Genomic DNA, 12,605 nt, shown 5'->3' with positions numbered 1-12,605 from the left:
CGGACTGGGAGAAGAGCAGCCCCACGATGTGAGTCTGGGACCCCCTCAACGCACCATGACCCCCTAAGAGGAGTGGAGTGTTTGCCGGTGTGTGCACTGGCTCGTGCCTGGTGTGGCTTGCTGAAACAGTGGAGAGGGAGTGGTGAGTGTGCCAGTTCCAAGTGAGACCTGAAGGAAGGTAATGGGTAAAAGACCCCAGAGAGACGAAATAAGGTTTGACTCCTGACCGTGGTCCAGTTCCCATCCCATCCCATGAGGCTCAGGAGCCCCTGCACACCCGCCCTGGGAAACCCAGGCCGCTGTCAAGGCCAGCTGTATTCTGGTGCCTAAGCACTCTTGGTTTGGAAGATTTGCAAGAAAATGCTCCCAAGGCAGAGCCTAAACCTAATGATTTTTCCTTCCTATGGGAAAAGAGATTAACATATGAACGAAGATTATTCCTAAGTAAGGTGCACCAGAAGATCATTGCTTTAAACTGTTTCCTCTAAGCTGGGATGAACATTGTATCTAAATTTTCCCCTTTGAAGTTCTTCTGTTCAGGGATTCTGCTGGTTCTAGTCTTCTCTTCCTAGGAAGGCGGGGCTCATAGTGTCATTTTGTTTAAAGATTCACCTGGGACCAAGAAGACTCTACATAGGGAGTTGGTTTTGCCTTGGCTGTGCCCTTGGGAAAGTAATAAAACATCAGGCAACGCCTTCCACTTTCCAGGAGCTGACGTCTGAGGCAGTTCCCGTGGCCCAGCCACGGATGCACCCCACACCCTCCTGCCCATCGGTAGGCAAGGCCAGTTACGGGTTCAAGACTCTCTGGACATGTGACATTTTCTACCTTTAGGCACACAGCTGGGAAGATGTGGGAGACACCCAGCAAATACCAGCTTTCTCTTGGTTTCTGGACATTGTAGTTAAAAGAATTCAAGTGCACTTGGGCACAGAGAGAGGGGTCACCCCTATTTCTAGGCAATGTCCAAACAGGTCACATCTGCTCTTTGACTCCAAAATTCCAGACCAAGATGCCAGGGCACAGAGCCAGGCATCCTTTCTTCAGCCAAATAACATCCGTACACACTGCATCTTCACAATGAAGCTTGAAACCAGTCAAGCACTTTATTTAAAAAAAAAAAAAAAAGAAAAAGAGATGTCTAATGGTAAAGTGGATAGTCTATACATGCTACAGCTAATTCATTGTTCACCATCCCTCCCCCCTCACATTATATAGCCTTGTATGTGTATGTGTGTGTGTCTATTAAGACAAAAAACATCGCCAAATCTGTCAGCTTGCCAAGGGTCTGAGGAGTGCTGAGACATCCAGGGATCACCCTAGAGAAGACACGAGGTTCTGGGGTGGTGCTCAGAGTCCACCGTTCCCGGAGAGATGTGAGAAATGACCCATTACTTGGTGGCTCCCTGCAGCAGGAAATGTGGGTTGCAGCCAAGGTGACCAGTTTGTTATCACCCCCATGAGAGTGAAAGGGGCCTTGTTAACAGTTATGTAGGCACAGTGGTGCAGACAGGCACACACTGGGGTGACACGTGGTTACCTTAGTCGTGTTAGAATTGCTTATCGCTGTAATAAGCCTGGTGGGGCCCACCTCCTCTTGCACGTTTATGCAAGACTTGAATGTGAAGGCTACTGGCTGCGGCACTGGGTTTGGCCTCTTCGGGGACAACAGAGTTGGAGTCCCTTGTCCCTGGTTGGAGCTTAGAAGGCCTACTTTGGAGTAGAGGATAAAAAAAGGAAAGAAGATGGACTGTTGAAACATGATAGGGGGTTGGTAACTTGGCAGGGTAGCACCAGACATTGCCCCACGGGGCTGGATGGTCAAGTCGGTGGCAGGGGCCCTCCACAGGGGGTCCGTGAGCAGACTGGTTATGGAGCCTCCTGGTTTGAACTCCATCATAACTCTGTGACCTTCACGGGTGGAGGTCCACCTGGGCGTGAGAAGCTCAGCCCAGTTAGGAGCACTTCCTCCAGGCTAGTGGAGGGCTCCCCGTACCCTCAGGCCTCAGCACAAGCCAGTTCCCCACTCGTGCAGACCACACGGTTTGACAACAGGTAGTCTTTGGTCTATGGTGCGGTATGGCTGTTTGCAGCAAGAGCCCTGAAGGATGCGCCTGGACAACCAAGGAGGGGGCAAGACTGCCGCGCATGACTCAGGCTGTCAGGTGTCCACCGTCACAGCCCAAAGTGGAGGGCAAGACTTCCCGGGAGCAGCCTGACCCAACACCTGGGTCAGACACAGCGAAAGGATGGGAGCCAGGCCCTGAATGTTCCCATCCTTGGTGCTGGCGCGTCGGCAGCTGAGGGCAGGAGCAATTTCTTCCTCACTCAGTGCTGTGTGCTTGGTACAGGCTGAGTAAATGCTAGACTGTTCGTCCCTCAGCTTAAGCCAAGGGCCTTCCAAACCTTGGGGAGATCTGGCATGTGTCTTGCAAGGTGGCAAATTTGCTTTTCTATGTTCAACCTGGTAAGGGAATCCCCAGTGGGCCCAGAAGTGTTTTAAGGCCAAGAAGTTGGAGGAGGCTCTGTGGAGGACGAACACCGTGGTTGCGAGAAGCCTGATGGGGCTTGAGCAACTCCTGGGCGGGGCAGGGCACTCAGAGTGGTGCGAGCTGGAGCCCAGCTTCTCCCCACATCTCTTCTTCAGATAAGGATTTAACCCCACCAAACGGGCAAAGAAATTCCGAGTGAAAAACTTGAGCAAAGGCCTGTTTTATCAAGTGGTGGTCCTAAAACTGATTTTCCAAAGATCTGGTGCTCCCCCTAGCAGTAGGTCTGCCCTAAGTTGTAAGATTAGACAGTCATCACAAGCAAAGGACTAAAACCCACCCCTGCCTGCCTTTTTCAGGCCAGTGTTTGGCCTGTGACCTACTGACATGTGTGATCATGGGGCGAGGGGAGGAAAAACCAAAATTGGGCGGGGAGGGTGTAGCTCAGTGGTAGAGTACATGCTTAGCATGCACGAGGTCCTGGGTTCAGTCCCCAGTACCTCCGTTAAGAAAAAAAAAAAAAAAAAAAGAGGAAAAATTAATAAAAAAAAAAAGGAGAGAGGGTCACCTGCTTCTCTGGAAACGCCATGAATCTTTCACCACAGATGGCAGAGGAAAAGTCATGGTAACTGGGGAGAAAAAAAAGCCTGGATTCAAGTCTCAGCTTGGTCACTGTTTGGATGAAGCTGGGCACGGGACGTCATCCTCTGACCCTCAATTTTCTCACTACAGATCGGGGCTGACCCTATGCACCTCACAGGGTGGCTGTGAGGATGAAGTGAAGGGAGGGAGCGTGCTTAAGCACCGGTAACCTGCCCGGGGCTTGGCACGGGAGTTATTCCTATGACCCTGGACATTTTCCACGGCGCTGACTCCAGGGGACTTTGCATATACTCCGTCCACTGAATGATGGCTACACAGAATGATGGCTACAGTCCTGGATGGTGGAAAACTGAAATCCCCAGGCGAGGACAGCTGGGGAGAGCCACTGGGTATCAGGACCCCTCGCCTGCAGCTGTCTTGGGACATGCCATCACTGTGGCAAAAGGAGCTGGAGGGGAGTGCCCTCAGGTTACAGATGTGTCCTGAGGAAAGAATGGTGAACACAGAGAAGTGTGGCTTCAGTACCATCAGTCCATGTCAGAATAATAATAATAATCAAAAGGCTAATCCTTTCATTTGCAGGAAAACTTTCTGCCCAGAGAAAGGCAGAACCAGCCCATCCCCCCCAGCTGACACCAGGGGGGAGGGCATGAGGCCAAAGACAGGCCCCTTCAGTGGAATTTGCACACAAAAATCTAAGTTCTTCACAGCCAGGTGCGGAGTCACCCGCAGCCTGGTCTATGCCCAGCGCCTAGCACATAGTAGGCACTCACAAAATATTTGAAGAGGTCAGTGAAAGCAGAAAGAGAATCAGAAAAAAAAAAATCTAGAGTTCTGTCTTTCGAAATGTAGTCAAATCCTGCACGTCGGCTTCGCAAATGGTGTTTATGGCAAAGTGGGTCAAAACCTCAGGAAAACGTGCATTGGCGCTTCTTCCCAAGTGAGGACCTTGGAGAGTTGGCGGCCCTCTCCCAATCTCTGTTCTGCCCCAGCTGCGATCTGCCCACCCCCCTGCCCAGGTGCTGGACACAGGGCCAAGGGGCCAGCAGGGCGCTGTGAGGGCCCCTCAGGGTCTGTCCCATGATTCTCGGGACAATGGGATGTACTGACCTAAAGAAGGAAGGAATAAAGATGCTACTGTGGATCAGGGGAAGCTCTTTTTCTTATAGAAGCATCCAGAGCTCAAGTGGTAGTGAGGAGGGGTGGGGAAGGGAGAGCAGAAGAGGACTGTTGGCACAGAAAGAAATCTTTGGCACTGCAGGCAGACAGTGGGCATCCCCAGGAAAGCCAGCCTGGTGGTTCCAGAAGCAGGGCAGCAGGTGAACACTCTGCACCAGAGATCTCAGGGGCAGGACAGCGCCACTTCCTCTTGTCCTGCAGGGCAGGGTCGGGTGGGGTGCTGCCCTCTCACCCTGACCCCCGCCCAGGCAGCCTGGTCCACAGGCAAGAGCTCTGGGCTGGGAGCCAGAAGCCCTGGGTCCTGATCCTCGTTCTGCAGTGTGGCTGTGCCTCAGTGAACCACAGCTGTCAAAATGGAGGCAAGGGCTGCCCTGGGTTCCTTCCAGTGAGATCACGGAACGGGAGAATGCATGGGGAAAGGAAAAAAAAAAAAGGAAAAGAAAATCACTCTTCTAGTGCCAGAGGGGGCAGGAGGCAGCAGCAGAGGGACAGGAGGGGTCTGCCTGGCCCTTGGGTCCCCACTGCCTCACAGGGCTACCGCTTATTATGCTCAGTTTGCTGGAGATCCAGCTGCTGGCCCTTGAGCCACAGAGCCCCTCGAGGCTGGCACGTGAGACCACGTCGGTTCCCTCTGCTCCATCAGCTCTCTCCCCCAGGGGCACCAGCACAGGAACAGGAAACAGGGCCCCGGGCATCCCCCTGCATGGAGCAGCCATACAGGGTCCAGGGCAGCCTTCAGTAGATGCTACGATGAGTCGGAGGGGTGGGGGGTGGGGGAGCAGCCCCGAGGCCCCCTCACGCACACCCCAGGGAAGCCAGTTTGCTACTTGCTCCTGGCAGCCAGCCAGCCAGCGTCTCCCTCTCCCCTGCCTGGCTTGCCTCTTAAGGGGGGAGGGCACAGGCATGGAAGTCAGGCCAGCCTGAATTCAAATCCCCTTTCCTCCTCTTCCCAGCTAGTGTGCCTTGAGCCCGAGTTTCCTCAGATATAAAACAGGTACAACATTATGAGAGGGTTGTTGTGAGGGTTCGACACGAATGTGAAGTGCCAAGTACAGTGTTTGGCATCTACTAGCTACTCAGCAAAGGGAAGCTCACAAGGGGCGTGGCTTGTGAATGGTCCCCTCATTTAAACACTGAGATTCTTGCTTTAGGTGGGCAGGAGTGAAAGGCCCCCTCAAGGTGGGCTGGGGATTCTCGTTTAAAAGCCCTGGGCTGGACCAGAGCCTGCAGCAGGGAAGTGAGGCATGCTTGGAGCTGGAACCACTCCTTTTGACCAGTGTCCCAGCACAGAAGATGGGAGGCAGGATGGTTGCGTGAACCACCAGGCCCACTCCTGGGGCAGCTGCATCTGGCTGAACCTGAGAGGCCCATGGGCCTGAGGCCTCGGGGAAGAGGACACCTCCCTGGGATCGGCAGTGGAGCCGACTTCTACAGGATGAAGTTCTTTCGGGGACCAGGCATTTTGGAAACGGAGGGAATCAAGTCTCTGGACATCAATGGACTGGGTGGGGTGCTGGGGGGGAATTCCTCGTACTCTGCCTGATCCAAACGACAAGAGACCCTTTCTGTAGTTTCTCCAGATGGTGGGTTCTAGTCCTGGAGGCCTTGGAGAGAAATGGTCCCGCTGCTGGGTGGCAACGCCACTAGCCTTAAGGCAGAGATGCTGAGTAAACAGAAAGGGGTGTGGCCTCTGAGCCTCCAGCAGATGCTGTGATGGGAAGGATCACTCTCCACCCAGGGGAGGGAAGCAACCACAGTATTCCAGTCTTCCATCCTTTGAAGCTGCGTGGAGGATGATAAGTTAAGAGGCATATTAAATACGTGGGTAAAGCCGGCAGGGACACGCAGGACCTCCAGGCAGGGCGAGAGGAGGCTACGGCTTCTTTCTGAGATAGTTGGAAGGAATCCACCCTTCCCAGGAGGGGGCCCCGCTCTGGACCTGGCAGAACCACCAGCCGCTGCTGTTCTTTTCCCGGACCTCGAACACCGTCCCCTCCTGGAAACTGCTGGTGTCATCGTCCCCTTCAAAGTTGGCCACGGCCACGTACAAAGAGTCCTTCGGGCCGTCGGCGTCGGGGAAGGGGGCGGCAGCCACTCTCTCCTTGTTTTCTCCCATCTTGCCCGTCATCCGTGGCCCCGGCCCACCTTTGCCTCGCATGTCATCTTGGCCCCCTGAGGAGTTGAGGAGAAAAGGTTTGGCTTTTGGAGGGACAAGCAGGGCCCGGCCTGGGGCAGGAGCTGCCTTGCCTTCGTTGGTCTCCCGCTGTGGCCCTCTGACCTCTGGAGGGGGCCCTCTGACCTCTGGAGGGAGCCCTCTGACCTCTGGAGGGGGCCTGGACGACAAGGTTTTCTTGGGGGGTGGTGGTCTGCGAGGTGGGACCACGGGTCTCTGCTGGGAAGCCTCTTGGAGGGGGACCGGCACATTCTTGGGCACAGGCTCTGCGGTCTTGGCTGGCCTCGGAGGAGCTCTGCAGGACACCTCCTTCGGGCTGAGCCCATCCTGTTTGCCTGTCCTGTCCTGGGCGCGGCCGGGCCCCTCCCCTGGGAGGAAGCTACGGCTGAAGGCCCCGTCCTGGCCTCCCACAGCCTGGTGGCTACTCTCTCCATCCAGCAAGGGTTTCTCTTGGGACTTGGCAGGCCTGAGCTTGCTCCTGAGGTTACAGATGTCCACTTGGTCTTCGCCCTGAGGTGGCTCTGTCCTGGGGGAAGGAGCTGGTTTTGGCCTAACCTGAGGTTTGGACTTCAAGAAGGGGTTCTGGGGGATGGCTTCCGGCTTCTCCTCCGGTGGGTCAGCTTTGGATTTGGAGATAGGTCGGAGGTTGGGCTTCTTCACTTCCTTGGCCAATACTTTGTGGCCACATTCCAGCCCCATCTCATTTTTCAGCTGGAACAACTTGCTCTTGTCAGCTTTGGGCTCTGGCTTCCTGCCGTCCCGGGCCGGCGGGGCGTGCTTGGCTGGAATCATTGGCAAGATCATGCCGGGAGGCTTGGGCGAAGAGCCCCTGAGCTGCTCCATCCTCTGCCGCTCCCGCTCCTGCAGCTCCCCTTCCGACTTGATGATGGATTCTTTCCGGGGAGGGAGGCTGGGCTTCTCCTCTGGGTCGGGGTCCGAGATCTCCTCGTAGCCTGCGCAAGAGGACATGTCTGAAGATGCCTTCCTCAGGACCTCCTTACCGCCCTTCCAGTCTTTGGACCACGGCATCCCTGAGTCCACAGCACCATGCGGGGCATCGGGCAGGGGCCGGGAGGGGCCGACGGCTTCACTGCCCGTGCTGTTCTCCATCGCTGATGCGTCCCCCAGCCGGAGCTGCGCCACCTCGTTGGGCAAGGGAGCCAGGAAGTTGGGTCTCGAGGCATTGCTCGTCTTCTTGTACTTGTCAATGAAGGTCGCCGGGGCCCAGCCTTCCTTATCTTCAATCTGAATGTACCACCAGCCACTCAAGTTCTTCTCGATCACCTGGAAGGGAGGGCAGAGGAAAGCTCGTAGTTAAGTACAATGTCAGGGCGAGTGGTCTGGGAGAACCCACACGCAGCTGGGGTTCTAGAAGCAGGGATTTTGTACTTGGTAGATTCCCAGACAACGTCTATGGTGGACCATCTATGGAGACCGCTGTGCACCAGAAACATCTTACATGGGGGGAGGTTCTTGTATATTTTGGATTTTCTGAAAAGCAGTCCCTGAGATGAGAACTTGTACCTAATTTGAGAGATGATTTCAGGAAGCCCAAGTGAGGAAGTGGGGAAAGGGAGAGCCAGCGAGGAGGAGGTTAATGCTCTGGGCCACTGGGAATTAATCCACCAGGAACCGTCTGAGAAACTGTGCAGAATCAGAACTGCCCCAATGCAAGTGGGGACATTTATCTCCTGACTCCTAAATCCCCCCACTCCGGGACATTAATTCTCCCCTTTTCTGGGTGGTGTCCTCAGGCAGGCTTAGGAGGTGGGAATCAGTTAAGGGGGGTCAGGATGCAGGGCAGGCCACCAGCAGCGTCTGCTCAATTTCTAAAGAAGTTCAAGGCAAACCCTCAGCACAGCCAAAACCAGTCCTGATTGGTGCTCTTTAGGTTGAGCAACGAAGTTGCTGGCTGGCCACGCTGTGTGAAAAGCATGCAGAATGTGGGAACCACATTCAGTGCGTGCTGAGACACAGGGGAACTGACGCTGAAGGAGGTAAAACAAACTGTCAGCTCATCTCCCCTCTGGGATATCCACCCGTTGGGTGGAACAGTGGGTGGGAACACTTATGACACTTAAGATCTTATGTTTCCCATCTCCTTTCTGTTTAGTACCATATGGCTGAATTCACATGGGTGAAAGGCACACATGTTGTACGTTATGGGCTGAACTGAGTTCCTCCAAAATCATATGCTGAAGCCCTAACCTTTGTATCTTAGACCACGACTGTATTCGGAGACAGATCCTTTTCAGAGGTAAATAGGTTAAAATGGGGTTATTAGGGTGGACCTTAATCCAATGACTGCTGTCCTTACAAGAAAAGGAGATTAGGACACATAGAACTTACAGAATGAGGGATGGGCATGGATCAAGGCAGGGAGGGAGATGGCAGCCAAGGAGCGAGGCCTCAGGAGAAAACAAACCTGCTAATACCTTGAGCTTGGACTTCTAGCCTCCAGAACATGAGAAAATACATCTCTGTTGTTTAAACCACCCAGTCTGTGGTCTTTTGTGATGGCAGCCTGAGCAAACTAACACCCAGCAACACCCCAGCAGGCTCTGTGCACAGAAGAGCTGATTAATGATTACAACGGCGCTATGAGATGGGGATGGTCATCCCATTGCACAGATGCAGAACTGAGCCTCAGGAGAGCGGAGGAAGTCGCAGAGGGTCACGTGGAACGTCAGTGGTGGATGGAGGCGGGGATCAAAGGCAGGCTGGTGGGCTCCAGAGCCCCAGCCTTAATCACTCCCCGGCCCTGCCCCAGAAAAGGGGGCGCTGTGTGGGGAGGAGCTGTGCTGGAGGTGGAGAGAAAGTGGGAGGGGCAGAGGCTGCACGGGTGTTTCTGCTGCTGTGCTCTGCTGCCCAGATCAGAGATGAAAGGCAGCCACAGACCCAGCACAGGAGCACAGGGGGAGCCTGCAGAAGCCACACCACAAACCGGGGAGGGTGGTAAGAACAGCAACGCCCTCGTGCGGGGTGTCCGTGATAACCACAGACCACACTTGCAGCAGCACTTGGTAAATGCTGAAAGGCAAATGTTACCTGTTAGGATTCAACGATAGTGGAGATGACTGAGAAAGCAGGATGCACGTGGCAAGCGTGCACTTAACACGTCCCCCTGGAGTCTCTCCAGCAAAGGGTACTGATAAATGGGAGCCCTTTCCGTGCGGGTGACCAGCATCTTATCAACACGTGGTAGCTCTGGTAACAGGTAAAGGCAATTCTGGGCACATGAGTCATTCGTGCATCTGTAAATTCAACAACTCTAACGCCAAGGACGTATGTGAGCAAATGAATATAGAACAGTAATCAAAATGAGATACATCCGTGAGGATTTGCCAAGCTTACACTCTACTATATCCTTATGGCAGAAGTTCTAAACATTTGTGTTCTTGTTTTTTGTTTTGGGGGAGGTAATTAGGTATTTATTTACTTGGATGGAGGCACTGGGGATTGAACCCAGGACCTTGTGCATGCTAGATGCACGCTCTACCACTGAGCTACACCCTCCCCTTAAACATCTGTGTTCTTAATTATGATGTATGAGAGTTTCATTTATTAGAAGATAAAAGCTATTACAAATACAGGCATATCTCGTTTCATTGTGCTTTACTTTATGGTGCTATGCAGATACTGTTTTTTTTCCTTTTTTTCTTTTCTTTTCTTTTTTTTTTTTTTACAGATTGTGGGTCTGTGGCAACCCTGCACTGAGCAAGTCTACTGGTGCCATTTTTTTCAATAGCATTTGCTCACTTCCTGGCTCTATGTCACATTTCGGTAATTCTCACAATATTTTAAACTTTTTCATTGTTATCACATGAGCAATGGTGATCTGTGATCAGTGATCTTTGATGTTACTGTTGCAAAAAGATTACGACTGGCTGAAAGTTCAGATGATGGTTAGCATTTTTTAGCAAATTAAGTATCTTTTAATTGAGGTCTGCATTTTTTTTTTAGACATAATGCAACTGCACACTTAGTAGACTATAGTATAGTGTAAACATCACTGTTACATACACTGGGAAGCCAAAACATTCATGTGGCTTGCTTTATTGTGATAGTGGCTTTATAGTGGTGGTCTGGGTCTGAGGTTGGTCTGTACAAGCAAATGCAAAAATCACAAGAACGGAGATGAAAGAAAAGAAACTGGGCTGATCTGGGTTCAAAGCCCATCTCCACCACTTACTAGCTATGTAACCATGGACATTTACCTAACCTCTCTTTGCCTCAGGTACATCTGTAAAATGGGCTGAAGGTACAGACCTCTTGGGCTTCTGTGGAGCTCAGTTATCAAGGATGTAAGGTACTTGGCACAGAGAGGTGCCTGTACCATCATCATCACCATCATTAGTACAACATGTTGTGAAGATACATACACTAGGCAAGGAACTAAGGTATTCCTTGCAGCTCCACTGCCAGAATGTTGTGGTTCCATTAATGAACTTTGAAGGCTAAGATGATGCTAATCCAGGAAGCAAAACTGGAGAAGGAAACAGAGGATACAGGATTTATCATAAGGACACTTGGTTAAAGCAAAAACTTTAGGAGCAACTACACCTTCAAGCCACCACGAGCAGAACCAATGCCGACATCATAGAACAATAAGGCAGATACGTTTCAAGGATGGGTTATATCTGTCCTTCCTGGAAAAGAATGCTGGTATGTGAGCTATTTATTGGCTTAGCTTTAGCAAAAACAGACAAAAGCCAGAAACAAGAAAGGGGAATGGTTTTCATTCAAGTTGGGGTAGTGTCTGGGAGGGAGACTCCTCAACATTTCCAGAAAACCCCAGGGAACTATTCACTCCTCACCGCACACAGAGTCAGCCCTCAGCTTCAGTGCCTCATCTATGATACCCTGAGCTGCCCTCGGTAGATTTCGGAAGGTTCTGAGCCAGGGAGTGGAGGTGCTTATCAGCAAACGTCCTGTTTGCCAGCATGACCAAACAGTGGTGTGCATTTGTACAAAATGTTGCAAACTCAGCATCTTAAAGGAGAAGGTTTCATGTTTGTTAACACTCTTGGAGGAATTAAAAAAAAAAAAAACCTTTATAATATGCAAGCCAGACTTCTGGTTTCAAGATGGGAGATGGAGTGAACAGCAGTTTCCCCTTAATGCAATAAATCCAGGAAACAAAAAATGAATACAAAGCCAAGCTCAGAAGGTGGAAAGGGAGGAGTTAGTGGACCAGAAATTGTGAGGAGTCACTGATGGGCAGAAGCTGCTGAGGTGGGCCATGGCCCCAGTCTGCTGCAGGGGGTTCTGCTGCAGGAGGTGATGGCAGTGCTGAGGCCCCTCAGACTTTGAGGGGGTAGAACCTGGGACTAGAGAGGTCCAGGGGCAAGAAATAGAGGATTAACTGGGATAACATGGCAGAAACAGCCAGGCTGGTTGACTCCTCTATGCCCTTTATCCCATACCTGCAGGGCAGGCAGAGTAAACTAGTGATTGCTCACAAGTGAAAACAGGGAAAGAGTGAGCCTGGGTCTCAGAGACACAACACTGCTCAGTGGCTGGCTCAGCAGTCCCCCATCTGGCACTGAAACCAGTGGGAACCGACCAGCTTCCTGTGTACACTTCCCTTCCGGACTGCCTGACTATCCGCTGCCTCTTCTTCTATAGCCCAAGACAAGTACTAACATCATGAAAAGAGCTGAAATAAATACCGACACCATTGCAAAGGAATTACAATTAAGGAAAGAGATAATGAACAATAATATATCTAATATCCTTAGATGGAGATAGAAGGACATCAGACTCATGAAAGAACAGGCTATTATGAAACAAGAACAGGGAGCTATGAAAAAGAATCAGTAAGAGCCTTGGAAATAAAAATGGTAATAGTTGAAATAAAATAAGCAACAGACTGAATTGTTAAAGAGAAAACTGATGGGCTAAAAGATGGAGCAAAATGCTCTAGGAATGCAGTACAAAGGAATGAAGACAGAAAATACGAAAGAAAAGTTAAGAGTCAGGGAGAACAGGGAAAGAAGTTCCCATTTTTGTTTAATAACTGTTTCAGAAGTAAAGAATAAAAAGAGGGAAGAGAATCAATATTTAAAGTAGGAAATTTTCTAGGAAGACCTTCTGAGTCCTTAGATTGAAAAGACCCATTGCAGGCTGAGCAGGATAAAGAGAAACATACCTAGACGTGG

General features: G+C 51.5%; 1 protein-coding gene across 1 annotated transcript in view; it reads right to left on the bottom strand.

Moving 5' to 3' along the window:
- Nucleotides 1-4,236: 4,236 nt before the first annotated feature.
- Nucleotides 4,237-12,605, bottom strand: part of SH3PXD2B (SH3 and PX domains 2B) — a 96,108-nt gene continuing 87,739 nt past the window's right edge. The window contains exon 13 of the mRNA XM_010972316.3: nucleotides 4,237-7,728. Within this exon, the coding sequence (XP_010970618.3) occupies nucleotides 6,145-7,728 (1,584 nt within the window). The 3' untranslated portion in view covers nucleotides 4,237-6,144. The remainder of the gene's footprint in view (nucleotides 7,729-12,605) is intronic.

This window comes from Camelus bactrianus, chromosome 22 (assembly GCF_048773025.1).
Source record: "Camelus bactrianus isolate YW-2024 breed Bactrian camel chromosome 22, ASM4877302v1, whole genome shotgun sequence".
NCBI lineage: Eukaryota > Metazoa > Chordata > Mammalia > Artiodactyla > Camelidae > Camelus > Camelus bactrianus.
The sequence above is the reverse complement of the archived record's forward strand: the minus strand, read 5'-3'. Positions and strand labels throughout refer to the sequence as shown.